Source organism: Mytilus galloprovincialis, chromosome 8 (genome assembly GCF_965363235.1).
Source record: "Mytilus galloprovincialis chromosome 8, xbMytGall1.hap1.1, whole genome shotgun sequence".
NCBI classification, from domain to species: Eukaryota; Metazoa; Mollusca; class Bivalvia; order Mytilida; family Mytilidae; genus Mytilus; species Mytilus galloprovincialis.
In genome coordinates, this window is record NC_134845.1 from 7830491 (window position 1) to 7848407 (window position 17917).

The window sequence follows — 17917 nt, forward strand, 5'->3', positions numbered from 1 at the left end:
AAAAGGATGGTTGTGCTTCTTAAGGTGTTGGTAAATGATACTTTTGAATTTATTGGGTCTTTTAAAACGATACAATTGTTCTTGTATTCTTGGACCAATTTAATACATTTAATACTTTTGTTGGTATTAGTGAAACTAGACTTATTTTTTAATTTGTAAATTTTTATTGTTAGTCACTCTAGAGTTATGGCTCTTTAATTATTCTTTTTCTAATCAGAATTTATTTTCATATGAATGTCTTCCTACACAGTCCTTTTTCTAACTTGTTATTAAATGTTCCCGATCTTTCTCGCGACAATTATAAAGCACGATGCAAAGGTATCATATGCTATTTGCGTATTTGAATGTATCGTATATCATTGAGGTGTGTAACACGGAATACTTACATTCTGACAAAAGTTTGTAGATAATTGGCAGTAATAGTTATTCAAAGTGTTGGTGTATATGTAAATATAGTAAGATGATCACTCAGAAACATGTGCATCTTTGTCCCTTCTTCTTAATTATCAACATAAATTTGACTTAACATTCTATGAGAAGCCTGAAACAGTGAAGTAAAAACTATTCATTGATCTGGTAGCGGATCTAATCTTGAATACTCGAATTGTAATTCTGTCCGTAATTGAAATACGCGACTGCGAACATTTACACTTAATTATTTTACTGCCAGGATGTAGAAGCAAAGGAAAACATTTTGTTTCTGATCTCAAGTCAAACCTTTATTTTTGAACAATAGAATGTATTTAAGAATAGATGATGATAATGTACATTAACAATGTGCCACCATATACAATTTCGGGATGAACTAGTTGGCTAGGCGTCGGAATGGTCAATTCAATTGTGTCTGTTTTTATTTATCCTTGGCTTTCAAATACTTGGCTTTGAGCGTTCGCCTGATGAAGGTTTATCCAGAAAAGTGATTCGGACACATAAAATTAATATAACACGTTGTTTTCATTTTTTGCAGCACTAGGACGGTACCTCTGCATATTTGACCTAAGATGTATTTGTCTATCTTATTAGGTTATTTTTTTTTATGGTAGCTCTTCAATTGTTTCGGTTCTAATAAATCCTTTGCTTTCAAATATTTGACTTTAAACGTTCCTGATGAAGGTAAATCCAGAAAAGCACTTCGAACGCATGTAATTTTATATACTAGTAACGTGTTGTTTTCATTTTTCATTGAACATTTCGTTGAAATAATATTGGAAGTTCCTTTCTAACTGACGAAGGCGGAAAACTTAAAACTGAATATTGCTATCTAAATCAAAGTCCTTTTGACCATGAACTCGGGAACGGGTCTTAAAACAATCATCAAGCTGGTATGTACTGATAATGATGCATCCTTATGGAAAATATCATTGATCTTACACAAGTAGTTCTTATCAAACAGACATGAGCAGAAAACTTGACAGTGAAAACTGCAGATTAATTGAAAGGCACTGGACCATGACCTAGGGACAGGGACTTGAAATAGTCATCAAAACAATATGAACTGATATATGATACTATTACTATAACATGAGGTCAACTCGATAATTAATAAGAAGGCGTCTAGACTAAAAAACACACGAAACGAAACTGCATATTCTCGAGCCCTTGTCCTGTAAATTGTTTATTTCATTTTAAACCGGTGAACATGAATTTGAAACTAGAGCCCAATTGATAATTTTTTTTTTAAAAAGTAGGAGAAAGTGCCTCAAAATAGTCATCAAGTTGATATGTCTTGATAGTACAAACATCATTTATCAATCACAAGTAGTTCTCATCAAACAAACTGAAGCAAAAAACTTAACAACTGTTTACCCAATGACGACGACGTTGTCTTCGGCGGAATGGTAATATAGATGTCTCACTACAACAAATTTCGTTTTTGGTGGGGTAAGTGATCCTTAGTCTTTAGTTTTCTATGTTGTTTTCTGTGTACTATTATTTTGTCTGTTTGTCTTTTTCTTTTTTTAGCCAGGACTTTCTCAGTTTATTTTCGATCTATGCGTTTGATTGTCCCTATGGTGTCATTCGCCCCTCTTTTACATTCAAAATACATTGTAAAACATTTTCATAAATTCTGTGTTCATCAAACTAACTTGGAAAACGTGAAATCATTTTTTAAATGCTAAATTCACTAGCTTGTCAATGACAATCAGCCTCTTGGTAGAAAATCCAAAAGTATAACAAAAGAAATAGTAATCACAAGGACTGCCACTCCTACACAACCAATATAAAATGACGACCTCCTAGGGTCTGAAGCACTGGTTCTCCGTCTGACAGCGGATGATAAATAATATTTGTTAAGAATAAGAGTATTGGTGTCAACAGTGCTTGCATGTGTCGGGTAAGGTTCACTTGTTGGTGAATCACAGTTACATAAACATGGTTCATTTGTTGAAAGTTCTGCTTCTTCGTCTGATGTACTCTGTTGTATGTTGGTGGTTTGGGTGCTCGATGTCATAGATGTAGTACTTTCTACAAAATATGACCGTATATTAAAAAAAAAGTTGAACCAAAACACTTTATGTAAAACAAAATGTTTTAAATTATCAATACATCACAGCATGGGTGATAGTGAACTAAACGCTATAATTAATTGTTATTTAAGTAATTGTGAAGATGTATAAAAAAGAAGATGTGGTATGATTGCCAATGAGACAACTATCCACAAAAGACCAAAATGATACAGTGGCTATCGTTTGTTGCTGTGATATATATTTGTTTTTCTTTCAGTATTTTGCAAGTAATTATTTATAAATAAAAATAACTGTTCGGCAGCAAAGTTATATATCTAACTAGAGTTGATATGTAATTCTATAGTTAATACGTTAACAACACATAGGAATACTGGATCCAAGGATGGTAGTAATGGCTACTTCAAATATTGAATGGTGAAGCTATTGAAATTTGAACGTTTAACTTTTAGTTATTAACCTTTCAATATAATTGTGAATGTGTGATTAAATCTGTAAATAAACATTTATGCAAATTAAGATAAAACTTGATTTAGATTTGTAATCACAATTGAGTAACTCTTTCATCGTACTGTTGTAATGTCTGATGTTCAAAACACAATTCACTTAAAATGCCCAAACTATATAAAATTCTGTAACTCAATAGACCACTTCCTTATAGAAATAACTGATGGGGAAGTCATTTAGAAATTCTTAGTTTGCAAGAGAATAACAATCAGTTTAATTATAAGACATTCCTGCACTATCAAAGAAATTGATAATAATTTTCTTACATATTTTTTTTCATACTTTTAGAGTATAAGAATGCCTTCCGAAGTATTGTATTGCGGCATATTGTACCAAAAAATAAATAACACACAAAACGAACTCCAAGGAAAACTTTGACCTTATCAATTGGCAAAATCAAAAGCTTAAACACATCAAACAAATGGAAAACAACTGTCATATTCCTGACTTGCTAAATATAAGTTAAACATGTCAAATATATGGGAAAGGCAGCCAATAGTGTGTCATAATCTTAAACACAACAAAAAACGAGCAAATACGCCAACAATGACATACAAAAATCAAAGCTCCAAAGGGTGCTATAGGCAGTTAATCAAAAAACCCAAAGGCAAACTTGGCCAAGTTCAGATGAATAGTGTAAAAAATAAGTCAAAATATTTATCTCAGGCATTGTTCTCAGCTATTTCTAAAGTATCAAATAACATGAAAAATTCTTGTACAGTAATGTTTCTGTTATGCAATCCTACCACTTTCAAAAAATATTTCCAATTTATATTTATAAAGATTCAGAGTCTGAGATTATACACATACACTGTCCTATGTTAGGGGAGAGTTTTGTGCCAGTTAAGATATAAAGCTGTATGCATTCTGTATGCACCTGTCCATAGTGAGGACCCATTAATGTATGAAAAAAGTGTCCAATTTGTTATAAATAACATGATAGCCAGCCAGATAATAAAAGTGGCACATATTTCAGCATTTATTGGGTAGAACATAAATCTAGAGTGCTCGCATAAAGCAGCTTAACTTCTTACAAACTATATACTTAGTTATCAAAGGTATCAGAATTATAATTTAATACACCAGACACGCGTTCGTCTACACAAGACTCATCAGAGACAATCAAATCAAAATAGTTATAAAGTCAAGCAAGTACAAAGTTGAAGAGCATTGAGGGCCAAAAATTCCAAAAAGTTGTCCCAAATACGGCTAATGTAATCAATCTGTGTCTGGGATAAGAAAATCCTTAGTTTTTCGAAATATTCAAAGTTTTGTTATCGAAGATTTATAGAAATGACCATATAATTCATATTCATGTCATCACCGAAGTGCGAACTACTGGGCTGGTGATACCCTCGAGGACGAAACGTCCACCAGCAATGGTATCAACCTAGTGGTGTAAATAGTTATCAAAGGTACCAGGATTATAATTTAATACGCCAGATGCGCGTTTCGTCTACATACGAATCATCAGTGACGCTCAGATCAAAATAATTATAAAGCCAAACAAGTACAACGTTGAAGAGCATTGAGGACCCAAAATTCCAAAAAGGTTGTGCCAAATACGGCTAAGGTAATCAATCTGTGTCTGGGATCAGAAAATCCTTAGTTTTTCGAAATATTCAACCAACGGTCATCAGCAAGCACGAAAGAAACAAAATTTTACCATGGCACAACAAAATACTTTACAATTTGCATCGGACCTCGCAATTGGATTAGCTAGCATGATTTTGGTTAATGAAAAGTTAATTTCGTTGCTGAGTTCTTTCATTATTCTATGTTGCTTTGTATCTTTTTAAAGATGACTATTACAATTAACATTATAGAGATCAATGTTATTGTTTCCTTAAATAATAGAAAAAAATTCAAGTATATTTCAAACCTGATTTATGAAGCTGGTATAAAACATTCTAAATATATCTTCTTTTACCTTGATATACTGCATCAAGTTGGCATATTACACCTCTTAATGCAGTACAGTAATTGTCATGCCATCCACCCCAAGCCAAGGTCACACACTGTTCTAAGGCATTGTCTGGGTTACCTAGAGATGGTAAAAACAATTTTACATGTGTAATCATGTCTACCTAATTCCATCTGGCTTTCAAACACAAAATAATAATCATTTGAATCATTTAGGCAAAAAACTTATATTAGTTAAGAGAGAATTTATGGAATAGGACAAATACAGTTATTAGAAAACTGAAGCAAGGTTGGGTATGCCCATGTGTGTGTCTGTTCGTTCTTACCCCATGTTTGTTAAAGCTAAGAATGTCCCATAGATATATAGTGTGAATGAATTATTTCTTAAATAACTGCTAGAACAAAATAATTTATTCCTTGAATTCATAACCTACACATTATGCAATTGTTAGTCATAATTTTTCTAGTAAAGCTACCATCATATCCACAGTTGACATTTCGTAACTAGGGAGCCACAATTGCTGAAATCAGTAAATGCAATAATAATGCAAAAGAATAGGAAACAAAACAACACCTACCTCAAAACTACGTTTTGATGCAATATGATCTGAGTTTTGATTGTTCACGTAACGGAAATCCTTTAGCTTAATCGTGTTCATGTGTATGACGTCATATTTTAAAATTACGTTAACACGCTAAAAGCATTATTAGAATTTTGTTTTAGTTTGATTTTGTTCTTTTTTCCTATATAGCTAGCTCTTATGTATTAATTCTTTTTGTTTACGCATCAGAATAAGGGTAAGGGTTCGTTGTTTTTTCAATTGCAATTTTGAACACAGCGAAATTGGCGTAGCGTTTGCACATGCATGTGGATTTACGTAGGAGTAAATTATAACAGCCATTATTATGTATATCTCAGAGTTGGCGCTTAGTAAGATTTATCAAGAATTTTATCACGATTTTGTTTACAAAGCGAAAGAATCACCACAGATTAGATTGTATCACTTGCTATAGGCTCTTCTGTAAATATAGACAATGCAATGTCCGATAGGAACTCTCTTTACGTCTAAAATTGAGCCACTATTACTTAATAGTGCTTCTGCAAGAATAATAACTTTCACTACATTTGAAACCAAAATATTTCCCTTTGAGGACTGTAATACATTTAACATCGGTATTGTAGCCTTTATTTACCATTTATCCAATCAGTAAATGTTGCTGAAGAACCATCTTCCCATGTCCATTTATTGTTTCCATCAAAGTCTGTCAAACCTATCCAGAACCAACCAACTCTACCAAAACATAGATAAACATATATATATATGGATGGATTACAAGATGCTACAAATTGAAATTGCATTATTAATTTAATACCAGAAAAATAACAGAAAACAATAAACTTGCGGAAAAGATGGTATACCACAAACACGAGGTTAAAAAATGGGTACATCATATCTGGATTTCGACAATTAATGTCTCTTCAGTAAATTTAGGCATCGAAACGGTGTTTGGAAGTCCATCTAATTTACTTCAATTTAGAATCGATTCGTATGCTCAATTTCGTCATATTTTATACGAAAATATGTTAATACATATACATCAAAAAAGCATAACTTTCATGGCGCTGGTAATTGTCATTATATAAAGTATTATGAACAAACGTTTCACTCACATCGATTCAAATAGCTCTATGACAGTATTTTCTTCTGCTGTCTTCGGCATCACTAAAGTTGAATTGAAATGTTCATCTCGACACAATTCCTTGCCTTCCTGGTATATAACACCTGAACTTTGATGTAGAATTACTTTATAACAACGTGTTCCCTCCAGCTGCCAGCTTGAATTATCACAATACATCGTAGCTGTTAAAATATTTATAAAAGCCATAAACATTAATTTATAAAAGAAACGTGTAAACTTACATAGTAATAGACTACCGTACCTTGACCTATGATGGTTTCCTTTTACAAATTATGACTTTGCTGGAGAAATGTCTCAATGGTACTCATACCACATCTTATTATATCTATCTATAAATGTCTGTATCATTTGGTCTCTGTTGAAGAGTAATATCATTGTGTATCATACCATATCTACTTTTTATATTTTTAGTATTTAATCTTACAAAATAACAAGGATCTACAAGTGTTCTGACTAATGATAAGAATAACATTGTTAGTAGATAGATATAGGAAGATGTGGTATAAGTGCCGATGAGAGAACTCTCCATCCTAGTCACAATTATAAAAGTTAACCATTATAGGTCAAGTTACGGTTTTAAACACGGAGCCTAGGCTCATGTTTTTATGCATGTTTTGTCAAATAAAAAAGGTTTAGTTAAGCCTGGTGGTATTGGATAACATTATTTTTTTTATCAACAATAGTTAAATGCATCATTTCATTAACTATTCATGCATTAAAAGTGTACCTCTAAACCATCGTTTGTGGATGTTAACACTACGATGAAATTCTATGTGGTACTTTTCTTTTCATTATTCAAATTCAATAATACCATCATAACAGATCGGCTGGTTGATGAATGGGATTCTTTAGCGATTATCTGGATATTGCCTTCCCCAGACACCGTCAAACCCTATCTTTGAAAGCATATAATGTATCAACTGGATATTGCCTTCCCCAGACACCGTCAAACCCTATCTTTGAAAGCATATACAGTTTATTAAGTGTCGATCAATAATAGCAATGAAAAGACAGGTTGTATCATTTTTGTCTTACAAATCTTATTGAAAACCCTTATTTTAGAATTAATTGGTTATAAGCTCAAATGAAATCATATTTTGTATTATCATATATTTAGACTTAATAACATATGGTTTTTACTGTATGATAACAACATTAAATAATCGTAAATTCCATATTTTTCGAATTGGTGCGTAGCGGGGTGATATGAAAATGCCTTTCCGTAACGTTATCGCATGGCATTCCGGTGATACTCTGCAAATTCCGGAAAATACACCTCAATGCTACGTTTTCAGTGAAAAACATTACAAAGTAGTGTACATAACAATTATTTAAATACTGAAAAGTATATTGTGTAAAATAATAAAAAACAAAAAAACAAAAACAAAAATTAAATAAATGCATTTTTAAAAGTTTCAAACATAATTTAGAAAGTTGACTTTTCCAAACAGTGTTCATTATGTATATTGTTGAAATTATTTTTTTTTGTGTATTCGTCCAATTTAAAATATGTTTTTTCTTTGTTGACGCATATGATAGAAAGATTTCATATCGAGTGTACTAAATCTGGGGTCCGACGTCCGTGAACTTTTCAATCTTTGAACTTCTATTTTTAAACCACGTAAAAGGATTAATATATGAATCTGTTATTTTTCTCCATTGTTGAAGCATATGATAAAAAGATCATAGCATGTCATTTTTCATATCGCATGTATTATCAATCCTCGGTCAACATCAGCCATCGAGCCATGCGGCTCTTGGGCTGATATTGAACCTAAGGCTGATAATACATGCGATATGAAAAATGCCATGTAATAATCTGATAGTATTATGTTTAGAAATGTATCTAAAAAATATTTTTTTATAGATATTTATATCTAAAGATTATTTATGAAGTGTCCGTAACTAAGGAAATGATTCTATTTCTAGTCCAAAATGTTAAATATTGTTTTCTTTTCTTTTTTTTTAAATTTCATGGTTTCCTTCCTCCTATTTCAATCCGTACATATACAAGCATGCAAAATTGTTAAACATCTGTAATACCTTAATAGAAAGCGCTAAAAAAGCAATTCAATGAACACAAGTATATTCGAAGGTAAGTTGTGCTTTACAGTCAAAAGATAATGTTAAAGAATCATATTTTCAGGAAATTCTGTATAAACCAAAAAAATATCATTTTTATAGAATTGTTGGGAAAAGTAGTCAGTGCGTAATGTATTGGATCATCATCATTTCTTTATATCTAATACAATAGCGAAAGTGTACGGATTTCCTCTTCAAAAACATATTCTACTACATTCTCTCCTTTAAATAAAAAGCAACTACTTAGTTTAGATATGTGTAGGGTTTTATTTCAGTTGTGAAATGAAATAATGCTCCATTCAATATCAACATGTATGTTAGTTGACATTTGAAATTAGATTTATATAAATCTATCATATTACAATCGAACAGCATTATGTTCTTAAAAAATGTAAATATTGATGTCAAATACACTTTAATGTGTTACTAATGTCAAAAGTAAAATCACAAAAATACTGAACTCAGAGGAAAATCAATTCGGAAAGTCCATAATCACATGGCAAAATTAAATAACAATACACATCAAAATTGAATGGACAAGAACTGTCATATTCCTGACTTGGTACGGGCATTTTCAAATGTAGAAAATGGTGGGTTAAACCTGGTTTTATAGCGCTAACCCTCTCACTTAGATGACAGTCTCATCAAATTCCGTTATATTTATAATGATGCGTTAACTAAACAAACACATTAAATAAAATAGTCAAAATATGGGTACAACAGTCATCATCGTGTAATAGTTTTATAAGGAACAATTTAACAGAACACAAAAACATCTATAAAACACATTCATTGATTTGCGTAAAGTTGTCTATTTTGAGAATATCAAAAACAATAGATCTGTGAAGTGTCGGTAACTCAAATAATTTACTTTTAATTACTGTTAACATGAGAAATTCATTTTATTTTGTGATTTAATTTCCAAGGCACTATTTGTCAACTTCTTAAAGTTTTTGTGAACTACACGTATTTCATCTTTCAATTCAATTTTCTATTCTTACAATAATTCTATTTTTTACTTTTTACTCAAGGATGATAGTATACATGTACTTTTGCAGGATTCAAACATATTTTTTTTTTTTTTTGTTATTTGTTAGTATTTTGTTAATTGATTGTATTGTAACTATCTTTGTGCCGTACACTTGTGATATTTTATCAAAGACACACATTTCCAAAGGTTAAATAGAGAAAAGTATGTAACCAGCAATTACCCAACCAGATCAATAAAGATTATAAAACTCAGTAATCAAACTTAAAACATTAATTATTCAGGATCACTTGTTTTCTATTGTTTTGACATTTATTATTGTTCAGCTAGCAACCTTGCTGTTTCTTCTTTGTGTTTTATCCGTTTTTGATATACAAAAATGAAATAAAATATTCAAACTAGTATTCAATATTATTTACCATGATTAAAATGATTGATTATATCTGATACTTTCTAGCAAGTTTAGTATATTCATGCTTTTTTGATAAATGTGAGATTAAATATATGGAAAAAAGATGTAGTATGATTGCCAATTAGACAACTCTCCACAAGAGATCAAATGACACAGAAATTTGATAGAGCGGCCGCCGTTTTATGGAATGACTTGCCGAAAGAATTGCGAAACACTGAATCTGTGAATGCTTTCAAGAAAAACATAAAAACTTATTTATTCAGACAGGCTTTTCCACATAATTAATACTCGGACAGTTTTAGACTTTTATTCGATCTCAGTTTATATTTTTATGTATCATACTAACTTTTATTGCACTTTTATTACCTTAACACCCTTTAATTTATTTATTTTTTAAGACATTTCTCATACCTACTTTTTCCTTTTTATTTCCTTTACTCTTTTTATTTTTAGACATAAAGCTATTAGTCAATTTTTTAAATTGAAGCACTCCTGTTGATTTGCTTTTAATACTTTTTTTTCAAAATTAGCTTATATTTTTAAAATCATTTTTGATGAATAAAGTTTTAATTTTCATATATTTAGTCGTATTTACGGTTTCTATTTTTATTTGATTTTTAAATTTGTTTATATGTACTTATTTCATTGTTTTTTATGCATTGTAAAGCGCTTAGAGTAAATGTGTATTTAGATAAGCGCTATATAAGCACTGTAAATAATAATAATAATAATAAAGAAATTAACAACTTTACGTCACCGTAACAATTCAAACGAGAAAACTAATGGCCTTATTTGTGTACAAAAAGAAGGAAATTTCTATATGATATCATTCGAAACATAAATCATACATTGATCCGTGATAAATAAAGGCAACAGCAGTATACCGATGTGCTAAAGGTCATAAACCCATTGAGAAAAAACAAATCCGAGTTACAAACTACAACCAATAGAAACACATCCACTCCAAGAGGAACACACACGAACAACAGGAACACTGAAGTGACAAACCAAAAAAACTGTCCTATTCCTGACATGGTACAGGACATTTGAATACAAAATGGTTAATTAAACCTGGTTTAACGACTAGCCAAAACTCTCGATTTATGTCTATGTTAAGAAATATCTCTGAAATAAAAACGCTGTGTGAAAGGAATACAGCACAGAAAACCGCAAAAACAAAGAATATTACAATCGACACAACATGCAAACTAAGACCAACAACGAACATATGCCATCAACGACAACCACATCATGTTGTTAAAACAACAGTTACGTGCTTACGTAACTAACATACAATCTCGAATTTCAATTCTAAAGTTCGTTATGACATGTATTATGCACTTTCTTTAGATTTAGCGTCTTCGGAAATATATTCAATTCTATACTGTATGAATACGTAGAAATGAGTTATAAACAAGTAGCTTATTCTATCAAAAGTCTATGTTTTCTGATGAATTTGGAAAGTGAGTTTCCTAACATTTTCTAAATTTATCGACAGGAAATGACAAATCAAATGTTAATAAATTATGTCTTCACTGAAGCACAGCACTAGTGAATGAATTGAATTCTTTTAATATGAATATTGTGCGTTCGAAGGTTTTTCATGATTTATCGTCATCAGCAACGTTTCGATGAATATTTTAAGTAATCTTTTGCGTTTAAAGACAATAACAATCAAATCAAGGAGATCCAAAGGACATTTACATCAACAGTTATAAATAATAAATAAGAAACAACACGAACTCCACTAAAAATCGGGAGTGAAATCAGGTGCTCCTGAAGGGTAAGCATTTCCTGCACAGTATACGGCACCCTTTGTGTTATTTCTTTGTTCAGTTCTGTAATGATGGTCCGAGACCACAATTATTTCTTTGTGCATTTCTTTAAGAACATAAATGAAAATTAAAAAAATCCCACCTGCGCTTTCTCAATGACATTTTTACAGTGTGTTGTACTACTTTTGGGACAAATTATATCAAAATTATAGAAAACGTCATCGGCTTTAACTAAAAAAATGACATTTTTATGTTTAGGGCGTCTTGAAATCTTTTGACAGCTTCCGAAGTGCTAATTTTTAACCTTTTTCAGCTGGACCAAATCACTACTTTCTTTTAAAATTCTGGACCCAAATTTTTTTACAGTGTAATTTCAGCCCCCTTCTTGCAATTTGAGGCATTTAACATGGAGAAATAAATTTGGAAGGGGTATTAAAATTAATGGCAAGTAACCCACTGTCAACACTAGGGACTATATTCGTGGACAACGAAAATCAAGGGACGACAATTGTGGTAACCCTGCCTTTTTCTTATGTCGAAATTTGTTAGCCAACTTTATTCTCGACAGACCCTTCTTTATAGAGGTATTACAAATAAGGTTACATTATAACTTAACTGGTCATATCTAAAAATAACTAGATTTTAGTCTCCAATAAATGATCATTTAGGGACAGCTAGTAAAACGTCTTTCTGTGTTTTGTATTGTGGAAGTTTTATTTTTTCATGACAGTATCAAGAATTTGTTAGCGTGATCCGTCTTCCATGGTTTTTTACCTATGCTATTATTAATAATACTTAAGTGATAAGGGCAATTTTATATCCATATTTATCAAGACTGACGTTTTCTTATACAACATGGCATTATCGTTTCTTAGAGCTCTTATCTATCTTAGTGAAAAGTTGTCAGATGATTGGTTTATTGTCATGCTTAATGTCGATTTTTTTTCCTTTGTCCATTTTGTATCCCATGTTGTCGAAAGTATTAGGTTTAAAAAAAAACAATTTTAACTTGGCTCAAATCTTTTAAATTTGGCATTGGTTTAATTGGTAAATATGAAAATAATGTTATTATCACAAAAATGTGTATACACTAATCATCATTCTCTCAACTTACCATTGTCTTCAAAACAAATAAACTCATAAAAAATATCAGGTTTAAAATTAGATATTCTTTAAGTCATCAAGATAAACATAAGGTCGAGTTCTTGTCCAATGACGCTTACTGTGATCCTCTTATAATCTTAATAGAGTGAAAATTACTTTAGAGATTTTAAAAGTTCATCAAGATCAATCAAATATATATTGAAAGATATCTCAACATTGCATGCAGATATTAAGACAATTCAAATTATTTTTAATATTTTAATGAAACTAATTCACTTGAACTTTCTTGTCAGAATCGTGGTCTTTGATTTTTTACCTTGAATTACAATAATTCATCGAAGAAAGAAAATGTTATCAAGCAATAAGAATAGTGCAGGCAGGAATACGTAAACGTGATGTTGCTTGACAATTTCACCTCTCAAACTCCTCTTACTGTCCTTACAACTTTGGTACACATAGACGAGATCTGACCATCCATGACCACATCAACATGCAGTGACAAAGCCCTGTCAATAGAATTTGAATAGACATTTACAAGACTTGTCAACTGCCGTAACGTCAACTACTAATCAAGTCGTCGAATAGCATAGCAGACGGATTCGTACAACAAAAAGTAAAATCACAAAAATACTGAACTCCGAGGAAAATTCAAATAAGAAAGTCCCTAATCAAATGAAAAAATCAAAATCTCAATCCCAATAAAACGAATGGATAACAACTTTCATATATAGGTAAAAATTTCCATTATACAGCAGTCACCATTGTGCTATAATTATAATCATTTAAAAATCAAACAAACAAAAAAACAACATACAAGCAGGTTACAAAGAAGCACAAAATGGCATACAGACCAAGCATCTAAGTAAATATTAAAGACAAGATATATAGGAGAAAAACAAGTTTTTATTACAGCAACAAAAGACATTCAGTGAATTATATGTTCAATACTACGGACAGACAAATACAGATTGTGGACGGGTTGTCATTCCTACCCTTACTGTACCATTTTGGAGATTATCCTTCATTGAATATGATATCAGCGTCTTATTTCACATAACTTTTGGAATTTAATTTTTGTATCGCATACATTATTGACAATATTCATTGGTATTCGATAACCTCGTAATTACAAAGCGTTAAAATAAGTTATACTGCCTGCACCATATTATGAATATGAATGTTGTTTTCCATTCGTTTGATGTGTTTATAGGATTTTGATTTTGTCAATTTATAAATGACTTTCTTTTTGAATTTCCTATGTAGTTTGGTATTTTGTTGTTTACTTTTCACACCACTTTAACGGCCATTCTAAGATAGTTAGATAATTATTTGAATAAATATACTACAATGCAGGTAAAAGAGGGCCGAGGGCATTTCGAAATTCACATTTCATGCTTTGAATTGTGTATTGTTAAAGTTATCAATGACTATATTGAAAAAGTTTTAGAATGTAAAAAACCATTTAGCTTTCAATTGGGGTGTTAACTATAATTTTATACGTACAAATTTATCAGTACAATACATCTTATGCAGATCTGATATTTCAAACGATATCCTATGATAACAAGACGATTTGGTATGATTGCCAATCAGACAATCCTCAATCAGAGACCAAATGACATATTATCTAACAACTATATTTCATTGTACAGTTTCAACAATGTACAAAATTCACATCACATAATAAGCTATAAAAAGACCACGAAATCACATATGTAAAGAATTCCAAATAGAAAAACTATAGGTTTGATTTGATTCCAGAACAATAGACGAAAAACAAATTTGATAATCTGCAACAATAGACAAACAACAAATTAAAGGATTCGGGACATGCATACTTAGAATGTGGCGGCGTTAAACGTGTTTGCTTACTGTCTATATTTTTTATTACTGCAATCTTGTACCACAAAATAATTAACAGTATAATGCAAGTGGTTTAAATAGGATGGGATAATAGTAGGGTAAGTGTCATGAATTGAACACATTTAAGTGTATGCTCCTATTCAAAACATGCACCTCAAAGAACTACAATATGCTGATATATTTGTTTATCTATAAACCCCTCAATAGATTATCTAACTTTCAATTAAGTGGCAATATTTTCTATCAAGAGTGTATGAGGTGGCCGAATTGGACCTTTAAACAATCATTTTGACTTTTGATGTCAACACAAAAGGGGATCGGACATATTTTCACTTTATTTATTGACTACTTTAGTTTGGGATTAATTGTAATCAACATATTTCATTAAGAAAAATTGTTTGTCAAAATAAACAATATTTTTTCTGGCGAAGGTATGAGTTAAATGTATTTCGGCATTTCTCTTTCGAAAAATGACATGTTTAATGGAATTAAACGTGTTATTTGTAAACCTTGTCTTTTATTCCCCGCATAGGCTATTAAAAACTAATTTATCTACGGTGTATTCCGACATTTTTTGAAAATATAAGAAATGGCATTGCTAAAACATAATATGGACTCGTCTAGAGTCCATACAATGACAAAATTACAAAGTCTTACCTGACACGAATGCTAGTTCAATTAACCATAAATAGACGACTAAACAGGTCATCCTGATACTTTATATCAACTGAATCAAAATCATCCTCATTCTTTCTTTATACGTCAATTATATATTGCAATCGCTCAATTGAACTCTCAATATTTATCGATCAATATATCCTGCAAGTTCAAAACTTAAAAAGCATTTTCAATTATTAATATATTTTCCTTGTATGTATTAAAGTAGCACAATACAAAGATTTTTTTACTTCCAATCACCAACCTTTGAAATGCTGTAACTTTTTTATGAATGCATAGAAAATAATAAAAGATGTATATATATATAGATAAAAGATTAATCTTTTAAATGAATGCAATATTTTTATTATGCGATCATTATGTAATCAATTATGATGTAATTAGTGGCAAAATCTGGGTAAGTTCACTTGAATGATTTTAGCTCTATCATCTCTTTTACCTATGCAGAAAATTTTAACGAAATCTTAATCAACACATCCTGGGCTTCAAAAGGGTGTCTCAGATTGTCTCTATGGTATTCCATTCTCTCATAAATCTCTAATTAGAGTAAACATCCTAACCACATAAAAGAAGATAATGTTTAATTAGGTGTAAAATTTGTTCTGTACATTCTATCTGAAATCTGAGACACTCTTTTGTAGATAATAGCCATAGGAATAACATATAATAAAATCAACCCTCTAGGGTTACCTATGCAGAAGCTAATTTCATTTGAAAGTGGAAATTTGGTGAAAAATATTTTAGACACATTTAACATTAAAATCTTTGTATTGTGCTACCTTAAATACCAACTGAAAATTTTACAACTTTCTATTTTTGCGTTTTTTATAAAACTATATTTTCCAGTAATAAAGTTAATGGAACATGTCATTAGATAAAGTAAATGAATCAAAAACATAGCGAGCATGAATTCAGATCTCTGCAGTTCGTCTATTTATTGAAATAAGAATGAATTTTCTCTCTAGAATTTACCAAAGACTGAACTTAAACCATTGTTTCTGAAGGTATAGTAATATAAATTTTAAACCGTCTCCCTTAACTTGGTGTTCATGCAATCTCTTGGTTTTGATTTTGATTTTAAACATATTTTATTCATTAAGATATGAAAAGGATTGAGCAACAGGCACAGCCTATAAAAGCTCTCTCCATATTACATGTTCAAGGTATAATTCAATTATAACAACTGTATTAAAATAATGCAATATACATGTAGTGGAACATGCATGCTACTTATGAGCACACACGAGCAAATATATGTTTACAGTGTTACTAACTAAATGCAAAGTATATTTTTAAAAATATATAGGCAATTACTCATCATGTATTCAAGAACCTTGAAACATGCAAATATCCTTTATAAGTCATTAGAAATATATATATATATGGCTTGAAAGAGACACTAAGCTTGTTTAGTGGATTAAATGAATTAATGTTTAAGTGGAGGGAAAAAAAATAAAAAATAAAACTAAATGAAACAAAAAATAAGTTAGTTTCAAACAAAACGTTGAGTGTCACTGATATATTTATGAACAGATTTAAAAATAGCAATATTCATATCATATGAAAATAATCTGTTTCCAAAAAGTAATAATTCAATATTTATATCAACATTATCAGCAATGGAGTTAATGGAATCAAGAAGGATCTGTCTTACATCATTGTACTTAGGGCAAATGAAAAATAAATGTTTGTTATCCTCAACAGGGTGATTACAGTTTGCACAAAAAGTGTTCTCGGATAAGAATTGATTAAACAGATGAGATTTTAGGTTGCTAGCATTATTTCTGAGTTGACAATGACTTATATTAAGTTTCCTTATCCCATAGTTGAAGGATTTAAATATATCATCAGTCCTATAAAACTTTTCCAGTCCACTTCTAAATATACCCAAACTTGGGGATTTTTGTAAACTCAAAGGAAGACTGTTCCAAAGTCTTATAGTGGAAGGAATGAAACTATTGAAATAAGAGCTAGTTCTAGCAAGAGGCGGATGAAAAGTGTTATTTTCATTCCTCAAAGTATAAGGGGTTTGTCTGGGAAGATATGGCTGGACTAACTCATATAAGTATGCAGGTGTCATCCCATTTAATATTTTATAGAATAGTACAAGCTTATGTTTATTACGTCTATTCTCCAGAGTTTCTAAACCTAATTCAATATAAAGTTTTTGTCTGGAGGAATTAAGTCGTAAACCTGTAATTATTCTAGCGGCTTCTATCTGAATATTTTCAAGAAGCTCAGACTCGTGCTGGGAGCAATTGCCCCATACAACATCCCCATACTCTAATATAGGTCTAATAAAAGCATAATAAATACGTATAAGTGAACTCCTATCTAATAAATGCTTAACTTGACGAAGCACAGATAGACGAGAGCATGCTTTTTTATAAAAAATATCAATCTGTGAGTTCCATGAAGC

General features: G+C 30.8%; 1 protein-coding gene across 1 annotated transcript; it reads right to left on the reverse strand.

Moving 5' to 3' along the window:
- Nucleotides 1-711: 711 nt before the first annotated feature.
- On the reverse strand, nucleotides 712-15710 carry LOC143043095 (C-type lectin 1-like). Its single transcript, XM_076215563.1, has 5 exons — nucleotides 15478-15710; nucleotides 6568-6757; nucleotides 6090-6187; nucleotides 4903-5016; nucleotides 712-2466 (listed from the first exon to the last, which is right to left on the reverse strand). The coding sequence occupies exons 1-5, from the start codon at nucleotides 15527-15529 to the stop codon at nucleotides 2144-2146; spliced, it is 777 nt and encodes a 258-aa protein (XP_076071678.1). The 5' UTR covers nucleotides 15530-15710; the 3' UTR covers nucleotides 712-2143.
- Between the last annotated feature and the right edge of the window lie 2207 nt (nucleotides 15711-17917).

Excerpts from the sequence above, each read along its gene's own strand:
- LOC143043095 (XM_076215563.1), bottom strand. The coding sequence starts at position 15,529 with ATGACCTGTTTAGTCGTCTATTTATGGTTAATTGAACTAGCATTCGTG. Across the intron at positions 6,188-6,567 it reads ATAGAGCTATTTGAATCGAT|AGTTGGTTGGTTCTGGATAG; the intron begins GTGAGTGAAACG and ends ATGTTTTGGTAG. Across the intron at positions 5,017-6,089 it reads ATTTACTGATTGGATAAATG|GTAACCCAGACAATGCCTTA; the intron begins GTAAATAAAGGC and ends TACCATCTCTAG.